This window comes from Protomyctophum bolini, assembly GCF_963924005.1.
Source record: "Protomyctophum bolini genome assembly, chromosome: 7".
Taxonomy (NCBI): Eukaryota; Metazoa; Chordata; class Actinopteri; order Myctophiformes; family Myctophidae; genus Protomyctophum; species Protomyctophum bolini.
Window position 1 is genome coordinate 1,619,131 of NC_137868.1, and position 15,000 is coordinate 1,634,130.

The window sequence follows — 15,000 nt, forward strand, 5'->3', positions numbered from 1 at the left end:
GGCTCTGGACTAATACTAGTTAACTACAGGTTCTGGACTAATACCAGTTAAATACAGGCTCTGGACTAATACCAGTTAAATACAGGTTCTGGACTAATACCAGTTAAATACAGGCTCTGGACTAATACCAGTTAAATACAGGTCTTAGACCAGTGAAATAGAAGACTTATAGACCAATAACTCGAGCTAACATGTTGACAAAATAGACCGAAGTCTGACGTCAATATCGTCGGAGGACAAGCTGTTCCCAGGGTTTTTTACAATAAAGGGAACATTTACGTCATAATGTGTCATTTACGTCATATTGTCTCTTTATTGTTAATGGCGTTTAATGTTTGTGGTTGTACCGTTTGTTTTAAATCACCATTTAATTATTTTGCCGTTTTTATACAATGCCCCAACGCCTACAAATTATTATTATTATTATTATTATTATTATTATTTAGGACAGCAGCGCGCACACACGCACGCACACACACACACACACACACACACACACACACACACACACACACACACACACACACACACACACACACACACACACACACACACACACACACACACACACACACACACACACACACACTACAGCCGTACAGCGAGTCATAATATCATGATAAGAGAGATAATTACAAACTACAGTCAGAAGCCAGAAGTGAGTTAGAGTTAGACTTTAATATGAGTTAGACTTTAATATGAGTTAGACTTGGGTTAGACTTTAATATGAGTTAGACTTGGGTTAGACTTTAATATATTAGCGCTCCTCACTTCACACGGGTGTGATTATTTATGTTCATGTACTTTATTTGAATCCCCACAGGGGGATCTTAGATGGCCTCATATAAGAGCTGTTTTAAATAGACATCTATAGGGCTCTAGTGCAGGGGTTTTCAACAGGTGGTCCGTGGACCACTGGTGGTCCGTGGAGGTATTGCATGTGGTCCCTGACCATGTATTTAGTAATGCAGCAAAGTATTTTCTTCCATGGAACAGAACAGTGCACTAAACGTCTGTGCACTCACTGTTCCATGGAAGTGTGTCAATGTTATCAGAATTACTGGGAAGTCTGAGGTTAAGTGTGTACCAGCTTGCCTGAATGAGTCATCATTATTAGGAAATGTTAATGTGCCCATATAATCATGTCATCATGTACTATATCTTGCACGTATTTGCCATTTTTACAATATATATATTACTATTACTATTATTAAAATAGTTCAAATAGCCAAGATAGTAAAATATGGAAAGAAAAGTTTAGGGATAAAGGTTAACGCACGCCATCGTTTGAGAAACAGTACAAGACATGGGATGCATTCCATAACAAGTGTTACGAAAGCACTAATCTTAGCCCATATCCCATTACATTAAACACAACAGTGGTCCCCAGGCTGATCCTTAGTCAAGGTGGTGGTCCATTACATTAAACACAACAGTGGTCCCCAGGTTGGTCCTTAGTCAAGGTGGCGGTCCATTACATTAAACACAACAGTGGTCCCCAGGCTGGTCCTTAGTCAAGGTGGTGGTCCATTACATTAAACACAACAGTGGTCCCCAGGTTGGTCCTTAGTCAAGGTGGTGGTCCATTACATTAAACACAACAGTGGTCCCCAGGTTGGTCCTTAGTCAAGGTGGTGGTCCATTACATTAAACACAACAGTGGTCCCCAGGTTGGTCCTTAGTCAAGGTGGTGGTCCATTACATTAAACACAACAGTGGTCCCCAGGTTGGTCCTTAGTCAAGGTGGTGGTCCATTACATTAAACACAACAGTGGTCCCCAGGTTGGTCCTTAGTCAAGGTGGTGGTCCATTACATTAAACACAACAGTGGTCCCCAGGTTGGTCCTTAGTCAAGGTGGCGGTCCATTACATTAAACACAACAGTGGTCCCCAGGTTGGTCCTTAGTCAAGGTGGTGGTCCATTACATTAAACACAACAGTGGTCCCCAGGTTGGTCCTTAGTCAAGGTGGTGGTCCATTACATTAAACACAACAGTGGTCCCCAGGTTGGTCCTTAGTCAAGGTGGTGGTCCATTACATTAAACACAACAGTGGTCCCCAGGTTGGTCCTTAGTCAAGGTGGTGGTCCATTACATTAAACACAACAGTGGTCCCCAGGTTGGTCCTTAGTCAAGGTGGCGGTCCATTACATTAAACACAACAGTGGTCCCCAGGTTGGTCCTTAGTCAAGGTGGTGGTCCATTACATTAAACACAACAGTGGTCCCCAGGTTGGTCCTTAGTCAAGGTGGTGGTCCATTACATTACAACACAACAGTGGTCCCCAGGCTGATCCTTAGTCAAGGTGGGGGTCCATTACATTAAACACAACAGTGGTCCCCAGGTTGGTCCTTAGTCAAGGTGGCGGTCCCTGGGTCACAGTCAGTTGAAAACCCCTGATCTAGTGTAAAGCTCACTGAGCATGTTGATTAACTCATTATGCATGTTCTCTCTCCCCCCTCTCTCTCTCTCTCTCTCTCCCCCCCTCTCTCTCTCTCTCTCTCCCCCCTCTCTCTCTCTCCTCTCTCTCTCTCTCCCCCCCCTCTCTCTCTCTCCCTCCCCCCCTCTCTCTCTCCCACCTCTCTCTCCCCCCCTCTCTCTCTCCCTCCCTCTCTATCTCTCTCTCCCCCCTCTCTATCTCCCCCCTCTCTCTCTCCCCCCCTCTCTCTCTCCCTCCCCCCCTCTCTCTCTCCCCCCCTCTCTCCCCCCCCCTCTCCCCCTCCCCCCCTCTCTCCCTCTCTCTCTCCCCCCCCTCTCCTCTCTCTCTCTCTCCCCCCATCTCTCTCTCCCCCCCTCCCCCCCCTCTCCCTCCCCCTCCCCAGGGCGGTGACCAACGACAGAGCCACGCCGGAGGAGATCTCGTCCTACTACCGTAACTACGTGAAGCTGATGGGCCTGCAGAAGAACTTTGTGGACAACGCCTACGTCACCTCGGTCCAGAAGCTCTACCGCGGGAGGGGCGAGGAGGAGGAGGAGAACGGCCGCCGTGGCGTTGGAGGAGGAGGAGGAGAGGAGGAGGGCGGCGACAGAGAGGAGGAGGAGGAGGGGCAGGCGGGGGAGGAAGACCGTGTGGACGGAGGAGGGGGAGGGGGGGCGCTGTGGGAGGTGCGAGGGTACCAGCGGGTCCATGACGACGCCCACGTCCCGTTCTGCCTGTTCTCAGAGAACCTGGTTCTGGCCACGGGAGCGTCCGACGTGGCCGCGCGCCTGGGCCTGGAGGTAACACAAATAATAATAATAAGAATAAGAATCACAAGTTGTATCATCATTTTTTCGATGCAGTTCCTATAGAGCGTCGCAGTCCCGCCCCCTCGAGAGACCCGGAAAAGAAATCGCCGTTCATTTTTCCTCATAGGCATTTCTTAAAGTATTTATTTAAAGACGGTTACGTCGCGGACAAAGCCAACTCGGATCGTGACAAATCATGACAATGAACACAATGTTTTGGGGCCGATCAAATCATTAGAAAGAAGAAAATAAAGGCAGGAAAGACAACACTATTTGTTTTGTTTTTCTTCTTATAAATTATTTGATCGGCCCCAAAACATTGTGTTCATTGTCATGATTTGTCACGATCCGAGTTGGCTTTGTCCGCGGCGTAACCGTCTTTAAATAAATACTTTAAGAAATGCCTATGGGGGAAAAATGCATTGGGATTTATTTCCTGGGCCACTCGTCGTTCTGAAAGGGGGAGGGACTGCGATGCTCTATAGCGTTACGCCCCTAATATCTCTATTTATTGACATTATTATTCCATCTCTGTCCTCTGGAGGGCGAGGACCTGCCCTTCGTGTTCCACAGCATCTCCGACCTGGGCCTGGCGGTGAGCCAGAAGAGGCTGGACGCGACCTCCGACCCCGTGCTGATCGTGGGGGCGGGGCTGAGCGCGGCGGACGCCGTGCTGTGCGCGCGCGGCGCCCGCGTCCCCGTGCTGCACGCGTTCCGCAAGGGCGTCGACGACCCCGACCTCATCTTCAAGCAGCTGCCCAAGACGCTCTACCCCGAGTACCACAAGGTAAAACAACTACCCTGAGTACCACAAGGTAAAAACTACCCCGAGTACCACGAGGTAAAAACTACCCCGAGTACCACAAGGTAAAACAACTACCCTGAGTACCACAAGGTAAAAACTACCCCGAGTACCACAAGGTAAAACAACTACCCTGAGTACCACAAGGTAAAAACTACCCCGAGTAACACAAGGTAAAACAACTACCCTGAGTACCACAAGGTAAAAAAACTACCCCGAGTACCACAAGGTAAAAAAACTACCCCGAGTACCACAAGGTAAAAAACTACCCTGAGTACCACAAGGTAAAAAAACTACCCCGAGTACCACAAGGTAAAAAAACTACCCCGAGTACCAAAAGGTAAAAAAACTACCCCGAGTACCACAAGGTAAAAACTACCCCGAGTACCACAAGGTAAAAAACTACCCCGAGTACCACAAGGTAAAAACTACCCCGAGTACCACAAGGTAAAAACACTACCCCGAGTACCACAAGGTAAAAACACTACCCCGAGTACCACAAGGTAAAAAACTACCCCGAGTACCACAAGGTAAAAAACTACCCCGAGTACCACAAGGTAAAAACTACCCCGAGTACCACAAGGTAAAAACACTACCCCGAGTACCACAAGGTAAAAAACTACCCCGAGTACCACAAGGTAAAAAACTACCCCGAGTACCACAAGGTAAAAACACTACCCCGAGTACCACAAGGTAAAAAACTACCCCGAGTACCACAAGGTAAAAAACTACCCCGAGTACCACAAGGTAAAAACTACCCCGAGTACCACAAGGTAAAAACTACCCCGAGTACCACAAGGTAAAAACTACCCCGAGTACCACAAGGTAAAAACTACCCCGAGTACCACAAGGTAAAAAACTACCCCGAGTACCACAAGGTAAAAACTACCCCGAGTACCACAAGGTAAAAAACTACCCCGAGTACCACAAGGTAAAAACTACCCCGAGTACCACAAGGTAAAAAACTACCCCGAGTACCACAAGGTAAAAAACTACCCCGAGTACCACAAGGTAAAAAACTACCCCGAGTACCACAAGGTAAAAAAACTACCCCGAGTACCACAAGGTAAAAAACTACCCTGAGTACCACAAGGTAAAAAACTACCCCGAGTACCACAAGGTAAAAAACTACCCCGAGTACCACAAGGTAAAAACTACCCCGAGTACCACAAGGTAAAACAACTACCCCGAGTACCACAAGGTAAAAAACTACCCTGAGTACCACAAGGTAAAAACTACCCCGAGTACCACAAGGTAAAAACTACCCCGAGTACCACATGTAAAAAACTACCCTGAGTGCCACAAGGTAAAAACTACCCCGAGTACCACAAGGTAAACAACTACCCCGAGTATCACAAGGTAAAACAACTACCCTGAGTACCACAAGGTAAAAAACTACCCTGAGTACCACAAGGTAAAAAAACTACCCTGAGTACCACAAGGTAAAACAACTACCCCGAGTACCACAAGGTAAAAACTACCCCGAGTACCACAAGGTAAAAAACTACCCCGAGTACCACAAGGTAAAAAACTACCCCGAGTACCACAAGGTAAAACAACTACCCCGAGTACCACAAGGTAAAAAACTACCCTGAGTACCACAAGGTAAAAACTACCCCGAGTACCACAAGGTAAAAACTACCCCGAGTACCACATGTAAAAAACTACCCTGAGTGCCACAAGGTAAAAACTACCCCGAGTACCACAAGGTAAAAAACTACCCCGAGTATCACAAGGTAAAACAACTACCCTGAGTACCACAAGGTAAAAAACTACCCTGAGTACCACAAGGTAAAAAAACTACCCTGAGTACCACAAGGTAAAACAACTACCCCGAGTACCACAAGGTAAAAACTACCCCGAGTACCACAAGGTAAAAAACTACCCCGAGTACCACAAGGTAAAAAACTACCCCGAGTACCACAAGGTAAAAAACTACCCTGAGTACCACAAGGTAAAAACTACCCCGAGTACCACAAGGTAAAAACTTTGATAATTGCTTTTAACCCAATTTTCAACCTGAGGCCGATTAAAAAAAAAAAAGGCTTCTAAATCCTAAAAGTTTTCTGATTTGATTTGTTTTGTTTTGAAGGTCTACCACATGATGCGTTCGCAGACCGAAAGCGGCGCCTCCGCCTCCACCTCCAACGGCCCGCCGCCGCAGCAGAGCGGCGGAATCGCCTCCTCGGTCCTCTGCGCCAAGATGTGCTCCAAGCCGCCGCCGCCGGCCTCCAACGCCACCGCCGCCACCACTACCGCCGGCGGCACCGCCGGCCCGTTCCCCGAGTACACCAGCTTCCCGGAGCACTGCGTGCTGTCCTTCCAGCCCGACAGGAGGTGCGTGCTGCAGGGGGGCAGCTCCCTCAAGGCCTTCCGGGTCTCCATGGCTCTGGTGCTCATCGGGACCTACCCCAACCTCTGCTTCCTGAAGGGGCAGGGCCAGTACCTGGGCCTGGACCCCACCAGGCCCATCTCCTGCAAGCAGAACCCTATTGACATCCACCCGTACACCTTCGAGTGCACCAAGGAGCCGGGCCTGTTCGCCATGGGCCCGCTGGTCGGGGACAACTTTGTCCGCTTTCTGAAAGGCGGCGCGCTGGCCATCGCTTCCTGTCTGCTCAAGAGGGTCAAGAAGAGGAAGGGGAAGGTCATCACCAACGGAGGCCATGACTTTATTTAAAGGACAAGAAGATGGCAGAATAATAGGTCTATATGCTAGCCGCTAACGCTACCAGAATATAGGTCTTTATGCTGGCTACCGCTACCAGAATATAGGTCTTTATGCTGGCCGCTACGCTACCAGAATATAGGTCTTTATGCTAGCCGCTAACGCTACCAGAATATAGGTCTTTATGCTGGCTGCTACCGCTACCAGAATATAGGTCTATATGCTGGCTGCTACGCTACCAGAATATAGGTCTTTATGCTGGCTACCGCTACCAGAATATAGGTCTTTATGCTGGCTACGCTACCAGAATATAGGTCTTTATGCTGGCCGCTACGCTACCAGAATATAGGTCTTTATGCTAGCCGCTAACGCTACCAGAATATAGGTCTTTATGCTGGCTGCTACCGCTACCAGAATATAGGTCTATATGCTGGCTGCTACGCTACCAGAATATAGGTCTTTATGCTGGCTACCGCTACCAGAATATAGGTCTTTATGCTGGCTACGCTACCAGAATATAGGTCTTTATGCTGGCCGCTACGCTACCAGAATATAGGTCTTTATGCTGGCTACCGCTACCAGAATATAGGTCTTTATGCTGGCCGCTACGTTACCAGAATATAGGTCTTTATGCTGGCCGCTACGCTACCAGAATATAGGTCTTTATGCTGGCTACCGCTACCAGAATATAGGTCTTTATTCTGGCTACGCTACCAGAATATAGGTCTTTATGCTGGCTACGCTACCAGAATATAGGTCTTTATGCTGGCCGCTACGCTACCAGAATATAGGTCTTTATGCTGGCTGCTACGCTACCAGAATATAGGTCTTTATGCTGGCCGCTACGCTACCAGAATATAGGTCTTTATGCTGGCCGCTACGCTACCAGAATATAGGTCTTTATGCTGGCTACCGCTACCAGAATATAGGTCTTTATGCTGGCTACGCTACCAGAATATAGGTCTTTATGCTGGCTGCTACGCTACCAGAATATAGGTCTTTATGCTGGCTGCTACGCTACCAGAATATAGGTCTTTATGCTGGCCGCTACGCTACCAGAATATAGGTCTTTATGCTGGCTGCTACGCTACCAGAATATAGGTCTTTATGCTGGCCGCTACGCTACCAGAATATAGGTCTTTATGCTGGCCGCTACGCTACCAGAATATAGGTCTTTATGCTGGCTGCTACGCTACCAGAATATAGGTCTTTATGCTGGCTGCTACGCTACCAGAATATAGGTCTTTATGCTGGCCGCTACGCTACCAGAATATAGGTCTTTATGCTGGCCGCTACGCTACCAGAATATAGGTCTTTATGCTGGCCGCTACGCTACCAGAATATAGGTCTTTATGCTGGCCGCTACGCTACCAGAATATAGGTCTTTATGCTGGCTACGCTACGCTACCAGAATATAGGTCTTTATGCTGGCTGCTACGCTACCAGAATATAGGTCTTTATGCTGGCCGCTACGCTACCAGAATATAGGTCTTTATGCTGGCTGCTACGCTACCAGAATATAGGTCTTTATGCTGGCTACGCTACCAGAATATAGGTCTTTATGCTGGCTGCTACGCTACCAGAATATAGGTCTTTATGCTGGCTGCTACGCTACCAGAATATAGGTCTTTATGCTGGCTACGCTACCAGAATATAGGTCTTTATGCTGGCTGCTACGCTACCAGAATATAGGTCTTTATGCTGGCTGCTACGCTACCAGAATAAAGGTCTTTATGCTGGCTACGCTACCAGAATATAGGTCTTTATGCTGGCCGCTACGCTACCAGAATATAGGTCTTTATGCTGGCCGCTATACCTGCTATCTCATGAGTGGTTACCCAAAAGGTGATGGGAGGAGGAGGACGGAACCGAATTTTTTATTATTATTCTTTTTTTTAAAGCTTTCTTTTCATCGTTTTAGATGTGGTGTTTTCTATTCTAAACAGAGGCTTTTCTTACCATTTCCTGAGACAATTATAGGGCTCCATTTTCGTCACCGCTAAACCCCTTTATTCCTAAACTTCTTTGCCTTTTTTTTTTGTTTTTTTTTTTTACTATTTTGAAAAAACATTTTTGAACAGTTCAACTAGCCGATCTACATCGACACGTTGTGAGCTTGTAGAACTGGCCATTTTCAAAAATGTTTTTGCAAAACAAAAGGCAAAGAAGTTTGTGGATAAGGGGTTGGGGGTGACGAAGATGGCGCGCCGTAGTATATATTCTGAGCATAATGTGAACGGATGTGAGCACATTGGTTTCAAGCTAGTTGTAAAGTCTTGCGTGACTCCATTTCCCAGAAGTCCGAGCAGCAGCAGCGAGCGCCAGTGTTTCCGCATCACATCTGCGACAACGAACCTTATTTCATTTTATTCAGGGTCTCTTTTTTTTTTAAATCGTTTAGTATGACGTGTCCTTCATTAACACATTGACTCTCGGGGGAAATCGATAATAAACATCGTCGCTTCCCTGCCGCAGTTTTCCACTAACCCTTCTGAAGAATCAACCCCTCGCGATTGTACATTTCATGAAAATCCGTGTTTGAAAAATGTGTGTTTGAGTCGAAAGATATTCCAGCGCTGCGAACAGAGCTCAATGGACGCGGCCGTCATTACGCACCGTAGACTTTGCATTGTGCCTCCATTTCCCAGAAGCCTTTGCATCGTGCCTCCATTTCCCAGGAGCCTTTGCATCGTGCCTCCATTTCCCAGAAGCCTTTGCATCGTGCCTCCATTTCCCAGAAGCCTTTGCATCGTGCCTCCATTTCCCAGAAGCCTTTGCATTATGCCTCCATTTCCCAGAAGCCTTTGCATCGTACCTCCATTTCCCAGAAGCCTTTGCATCGTACCTCCATTTCCCAGAAGCCCTGAGAATCGAGTGTCAGAGATTTTTGTGTTTTTTTCGGTCGTGTTAATTACTAGGCGTGCTAATCGATGCCCGTTTGAAAGGACCTTACGACATCTAAAAACCCAAATAAATTATCATGTGTATATATATATATATATATATATGCATCATTGTAATGAAAACAAGGCATATCTAATGACCCACTGATTGTAATAAAACATCTCTTGGGGAACGAGTTCCAAACCGAATGCTGGGACTAAATATTCACTTCAGAGGGTTTCTATAATATGGGTAACGTAACGTTCGATACGATGATTCTGAGCATGTTAAACCACAGCATGTCGTCCCATTCCTCAGAGGAGTCTGCCTGTAGCTGCCTATATGTCGTCCCATTCCTCAGAGGTCTGCCTGTAGCTGCCTATATGTCGTCCCATTCCTCAGAGGTCTGCCTGTAGCTGCCTATATGTCGTCCCATTCCTCAGAGGTCTGCCTGTATGCCGTACAATAAGTAGACCATGTAGCCGTATAGCCAGACAGAAACAAGAACAGATAAAACGTGTCATTTAAAAGGCTTTCTATGCAAAACAAATTACAAGTACATACAGTACTTTCCACCAGTAAACCTATAATGTATTCTGGGATGTACAATTTCACTGTACACACGTCCCTATTTTGAGGGGAATAACGTTCGGTGAAAATATAACGTAGTTTCAGTGGTTTTCAACCAGTGGTCCTTGAGGGGGTTCCAGGTGGTCCCCAGTTAAATGATGGAGAGTTGGCAACCAAATGGACCCTTAATAGTTTGGTGAGATTACGAACATGAACAGCCTCTGATTGGGTGGATGGTAGTGAGATTACGACATGAACAGCCTCTGATTGGGTGGGAGGTGGTGAGATCACGAAGATGAACAGCCTCTGATTGGGTGGGAGGTGGTGAGATCACGAAGATGAACAGCCTCTGATTGGGTGGATGGTAGTGAGATTACGAAGATGAACAGCCTCTGATTGGGTAGATGGTAGTGGGATTACGAAGATGAACAGCCTCTGATTGGGTGGTTGGTGGTGAGATTACGAAGATGAACAGCCTCTGATTGGGTGGATGGTAGTGAGATTACGAAGATGAACAGCCTCTGATTGGGTGGCTGGTGGTGAGATTACGAAGATGAACAGCCTCTGATTGGGTGGATGGTGGTGAGATCACGAAGATGAACAGCCTCTGATTGGGCGGGTGGTGGTGAGATTACGAACATGAACAGCCTCTGATTGGGTGGGTGGTGGTGAGATCACGAACATGAACAGCCTCTGATTGGGCGGGTGGTGGTGAGATCACGAAGATGAACAGCCTCTGATTGGGCGGGTGGTGGTGAGATTACGAACATGAACAGCCTCTGATTGTGTGGGTGGTAGTGAGATTACGAAGATGAACAGCCTCTGATTGGGTGGGTGGTGAGATCACGACAGGGTCTATTCCTGAAGTGAACTGTTTCCTGTGGTTTTGCAGAGCTTCTCTACTCTTGACATCAGCTGTGCGGTGGTGACCTTTGAGGTGACCTTTGAGGTGACCTTTGACATCCGTATGAAAGTGCCTTGCGGGCGGCTTCTCGATATGCATGGGGGGGGGGGGGGTGAGACCTCGTATGTCCAAAACTGTTACGGGAACCTGTGCTCCAAATGTGTTCAAAATACTTTCAAAAGAAATGTAATACAACATATTCTGTTTTTAATACATTAAAAGTATTAACCCCACGTGGGCCGCAGCGGCTGACGGCCAAGCTACACCAGGCAATTTTGCGCGCGTGCGTAATATGCGTGTACTGCGCGCGTACAGTGCGTTTGGATAGGACCGATAATATGTGTCAATGATACCAGCTACACCAGACGCACGGATACCGCAGGCCATCCTACGCGTGCTCTAAAAATAGGATCGGTTCTAATTTCTTTACGTGCGTATAATGCCCCCATGCGCGCGTATCTATATATATCCTCCCGGAAGGTCCCGCCACAAACCTGCCGCGCGTCTGACAGATCGATGTAGCCTGCAGGGCATTTGGCTTACGCACGCACGGTCCGCGCGTTTAGAGTAAACGCACGAGAAAAGCCTGGTGTAGCTTGGCCGTGAGCGGTCCAGGCACGTGTCGACGGTTCGAGTCCCAAGCCTGTTGGGACAGTTTTCTGAAAAAGCTATGTTTCTATGTCAGTCGTTCTTCGATTAAAAATAAATAAATAGCAGAGCTACAAGCTCGTAGCGCGCCACTCGGTGGTCAAACACAGATAATTCTGGGGGTCCTTGACATGAAATAGTTTGAGAACCACTGCTATAGAAACATGTCGTATAGGTTCTCAGGTCTAAATGGGTTAAACCTCTCTCTCTCTCTCTCTCTCTCTCAGCCCAGGTTTTCCAGCGCAGACTGTCTTATGGTCTCATGCATGTGCTAGCTAGCGTGATGTGCTAGCTAGCGTGATGTGCTAGCTAGCGTGATGTGCTAGCTCGGGTTACGATGTGCTAGCTAGCGTTGCGATGACGCGCCGCTCTCTATTGCACAACTGAAATGGGTTTTTAACGTTTTGTACACTGTATTTTTTTATTATCAACTAATAAAAATCACACCTGTGTGAACCGAGCGGTGCAACTATACGTTTATTTATAGCTACTGTACTGTATAGGCCTACTGTATTGTAGTGTACAGTGCTCTCTCTACTGTACTTTGTAAGAAAGAAAAATCTTCGAGAAATGACAGTTACCGTTGTGGGGAGTCCCCGGGGGTCCCCGGGACATGCAGACCCCCAGGAACACGCCCAGGGCTTGTACTGTAGTGTACTACTGTACTGTAGTGCAGGGGTTCCCAAACGTTTTTGGACCAGGTACCCCTTTTGGGGTAGATATTTTTCCAGGTACCCCCTCATCCTCGCAACACGGATAACAAATAAATGTAGACGTCTAAATGTAGACGTCTAAATGTGTACGTCTTCTCTTATGGGGGTCCCTGGCATATCTTTTCAAATGGGGGTCCACGGGCTAAGTAGTGTCAATTTGGGGGTCCTTGACATGAAAAAGTTTGGGAACCACTGCTTTAAACACTTTAGCACTTTATGAACATGAACAAAATAGATGGGTCCCCCCTGGAACTCCCTCAGGTACCCCTTGGGGTCCCCGGACCCCACTTTGGGAACCACTGCTGTAGTGTACTACTGTACTGTACTGTAGTGTACTACTGTACTGTACTACTCTGTGTCACTTTACTGTGCTGCACTCTACTGTCCACATTAGGTGTTGCAGCTGTCCGTGCTCGGACACAGACACATACGTACGGACAGGGATAGGGACACACATAGCTGCGTAACAGAGCAGAGGACACAGAGACACATACGTACAGACAGGGACACACATAGCTGCGTAACAGAGCAGAGGACACAGAGACACATACGTACAGACAGGGACACACATAGCTGCGTAACAGAGCAGAGGACACAGAGACACATACGTACGGACAGGGACACACATAGCTGCGTAACAGAGCAGAGGACACAGAGACACATACGTACGGACAGGGATAGGGACACACATAGCTGCGTAACAGAGCAGAGGACACAAAGACACATACGTACGGACAGGGACACACATAGCTGCGTAATGGAGCGGAGGACACAGAGACACATACGTACAGACAGGGACACACATAGCTGCGTAACAGAGCAGAGGACACAGAGACACATACGTACGGACAGGGATAGGGACACACATAGCTGCGTAACAGAGCAGAGGACACAGAGACACATACGTACGGACAGGGACACACATAGCTGCGTAACAGAGCAGAGGACACAGAGACACATACGTACAGACAGGGACACACATAGCTGCGTAACAGAGCAGAGGACACAGAGACACATACGTACAGACAGGGACACACATAGCTGCGTAACAGAGCAGAGGACACAGAGACACATACGTACGGACAGGGACACACATAGCTGCGTAACAGAGCAGAGGACACAGATACACATACGTACAGACAGGGACAGGGACACACATAGCTGCGTAACAGAGCAGAGGACACAGAGACACATACGTACGGACAGGGACACACATAGCTGCGTAACAGAGCAGAGGACACAGAGACACATACGTACGGACAGGGACACACATAGCTGCGTAACAGAGCAGAGGACACAGAGACACATACGTACGGACAGGGACACACATAGCTGCTTAACGGAGCGGAGGCACTGCTCAAAAACACATCTTTCCAAAAGACACACTTTGAATGTGAGAGACTGTTATTTTTTGTCCATAACGTTTTGCTCTCTAAAGGAGAATGTCATACTAGAAGGCTTTCTTACCTTCAACACCTGGACCTCTTTGGTGGGGACGTAACATCACAATCGACCTGCTATGCAACTAGTAGTGTTTCTGAACATGTTTCTGGCAGAGTTATTATAAAAAAAAAGAACAACACTATATATATTTTTTTAAACATTTTCTTTTTTTAACACAGTGATGATACACGACCCACAGCATGTATACTGTTGAACATTATTATGGCAAAATTGTACAAGTACATTTTTTAAGAATTTAACTTCTTTTGTTTTGTTTCTACTGTATTTTCTGACAATGGGAACGATACGGTGTGCAGCGAATATCAAACTATTCACACTGTGTGTGTGTGTGTGTGTGTGTGTGTGTGTGTGTGTGTGTGTGTGTGTGTGCACACGTGCGTGCGTGTTGTTGTCTTTAGTTTCCATTACGGTCTGAAGCACTGATTCACAAAGGTTGTTGACCGCAGAGTGACTGTAGTTCAGTATGACTGTCAAAGTGGGGTCCCGGGACCCCCCAGGGGTCCTTGGGGGAGTTCCAGGGGGTCCCCCTACAGCTAAATGATAGTTAGTTTGGAACCAAATGGACCCTTATGGGTCTGTAACTCTGAGGCCCACCGGCTGGGAACCGGTTCAGTTCTGTTTGGTTCTTATAGTCCATGAGCCAGAGCTCCAACACTGGAACGTTAATCATGAATTGAGTGTATAGCAAAACCATGACCTAATATTACATTGATATCACCATGAACCTTCCCCAGTTCAATACCTAATATTACATTGATATCACCATGAACCTTCCCCAGTTCATTAATATTACATTGATATCACCATGAACCTTCCCCAGTTCAATACTTACACAAAGACATTACCTAATATTACATTGATATCACCATGAACCTTCCCCAGTTCAATACTTACACAAAGACCAATGATTTATTGTTTTAGAAATCGTAAAACGTTAAATTAGGCATTATATAGGAAACTATGCAAAAAAAAAAATCAAAATATGAAAAAGCTACCCCTGTGGAAGGGTTATCTTACCATATATTAATTTAATTTACTTATATTGATCCTATAAACAACGTAATATGTTATGGTTTTGCACACTCAATTCATAATTAATTAACGTTCAAATTCTGGCTCAT

General features: G+C 46.9%; 2 protein-coding genes across 3 annotated transcripts in view; one reads left to right on the plus strand and one right to left on the minus strand.

The window, feature by feature from the left end:
* Positions 1 to 6,709, plus strand: part of osgin2 (oxidative stress induced growth inhibitor family member 2) — a gene marked incomplete at its 3' end in the record, with an annotated part of 13,020 nt that extends 6,311 nt beyond the window's left edge. The window contains 3 exon segments of the mRNA XM_080767638.1: positions 2,822 to 3,218; positions 3,772 to 4,014; positions 6,122 to 6,709. Coding sequence (XP_080623764.1) covers positions 2,822 to 3,218; positions 3,772 to 4,014; positions 6,122 to 6,709 — 1,228 coding nt within the window.
* Positions 6,710 to 14,004: 7,295 nt separating this feature from the next.
* Positions 14,005 to 15,000, minus strand: part of LOC308318415 (nibrin-like) — a 39,687-nt gene continuing 38,691 nt past the window's right edge. For both annotated transcript variants that reach the window (XM_080767958.1, XM_080767957.1), the window contains exon 18: positions 14,005 to 15,000. This exon is cut by the window's right edge and continues 494 nt beyond it. The gene's annotated coding sequence lies outside the window, so the exon portion shown is untranslated.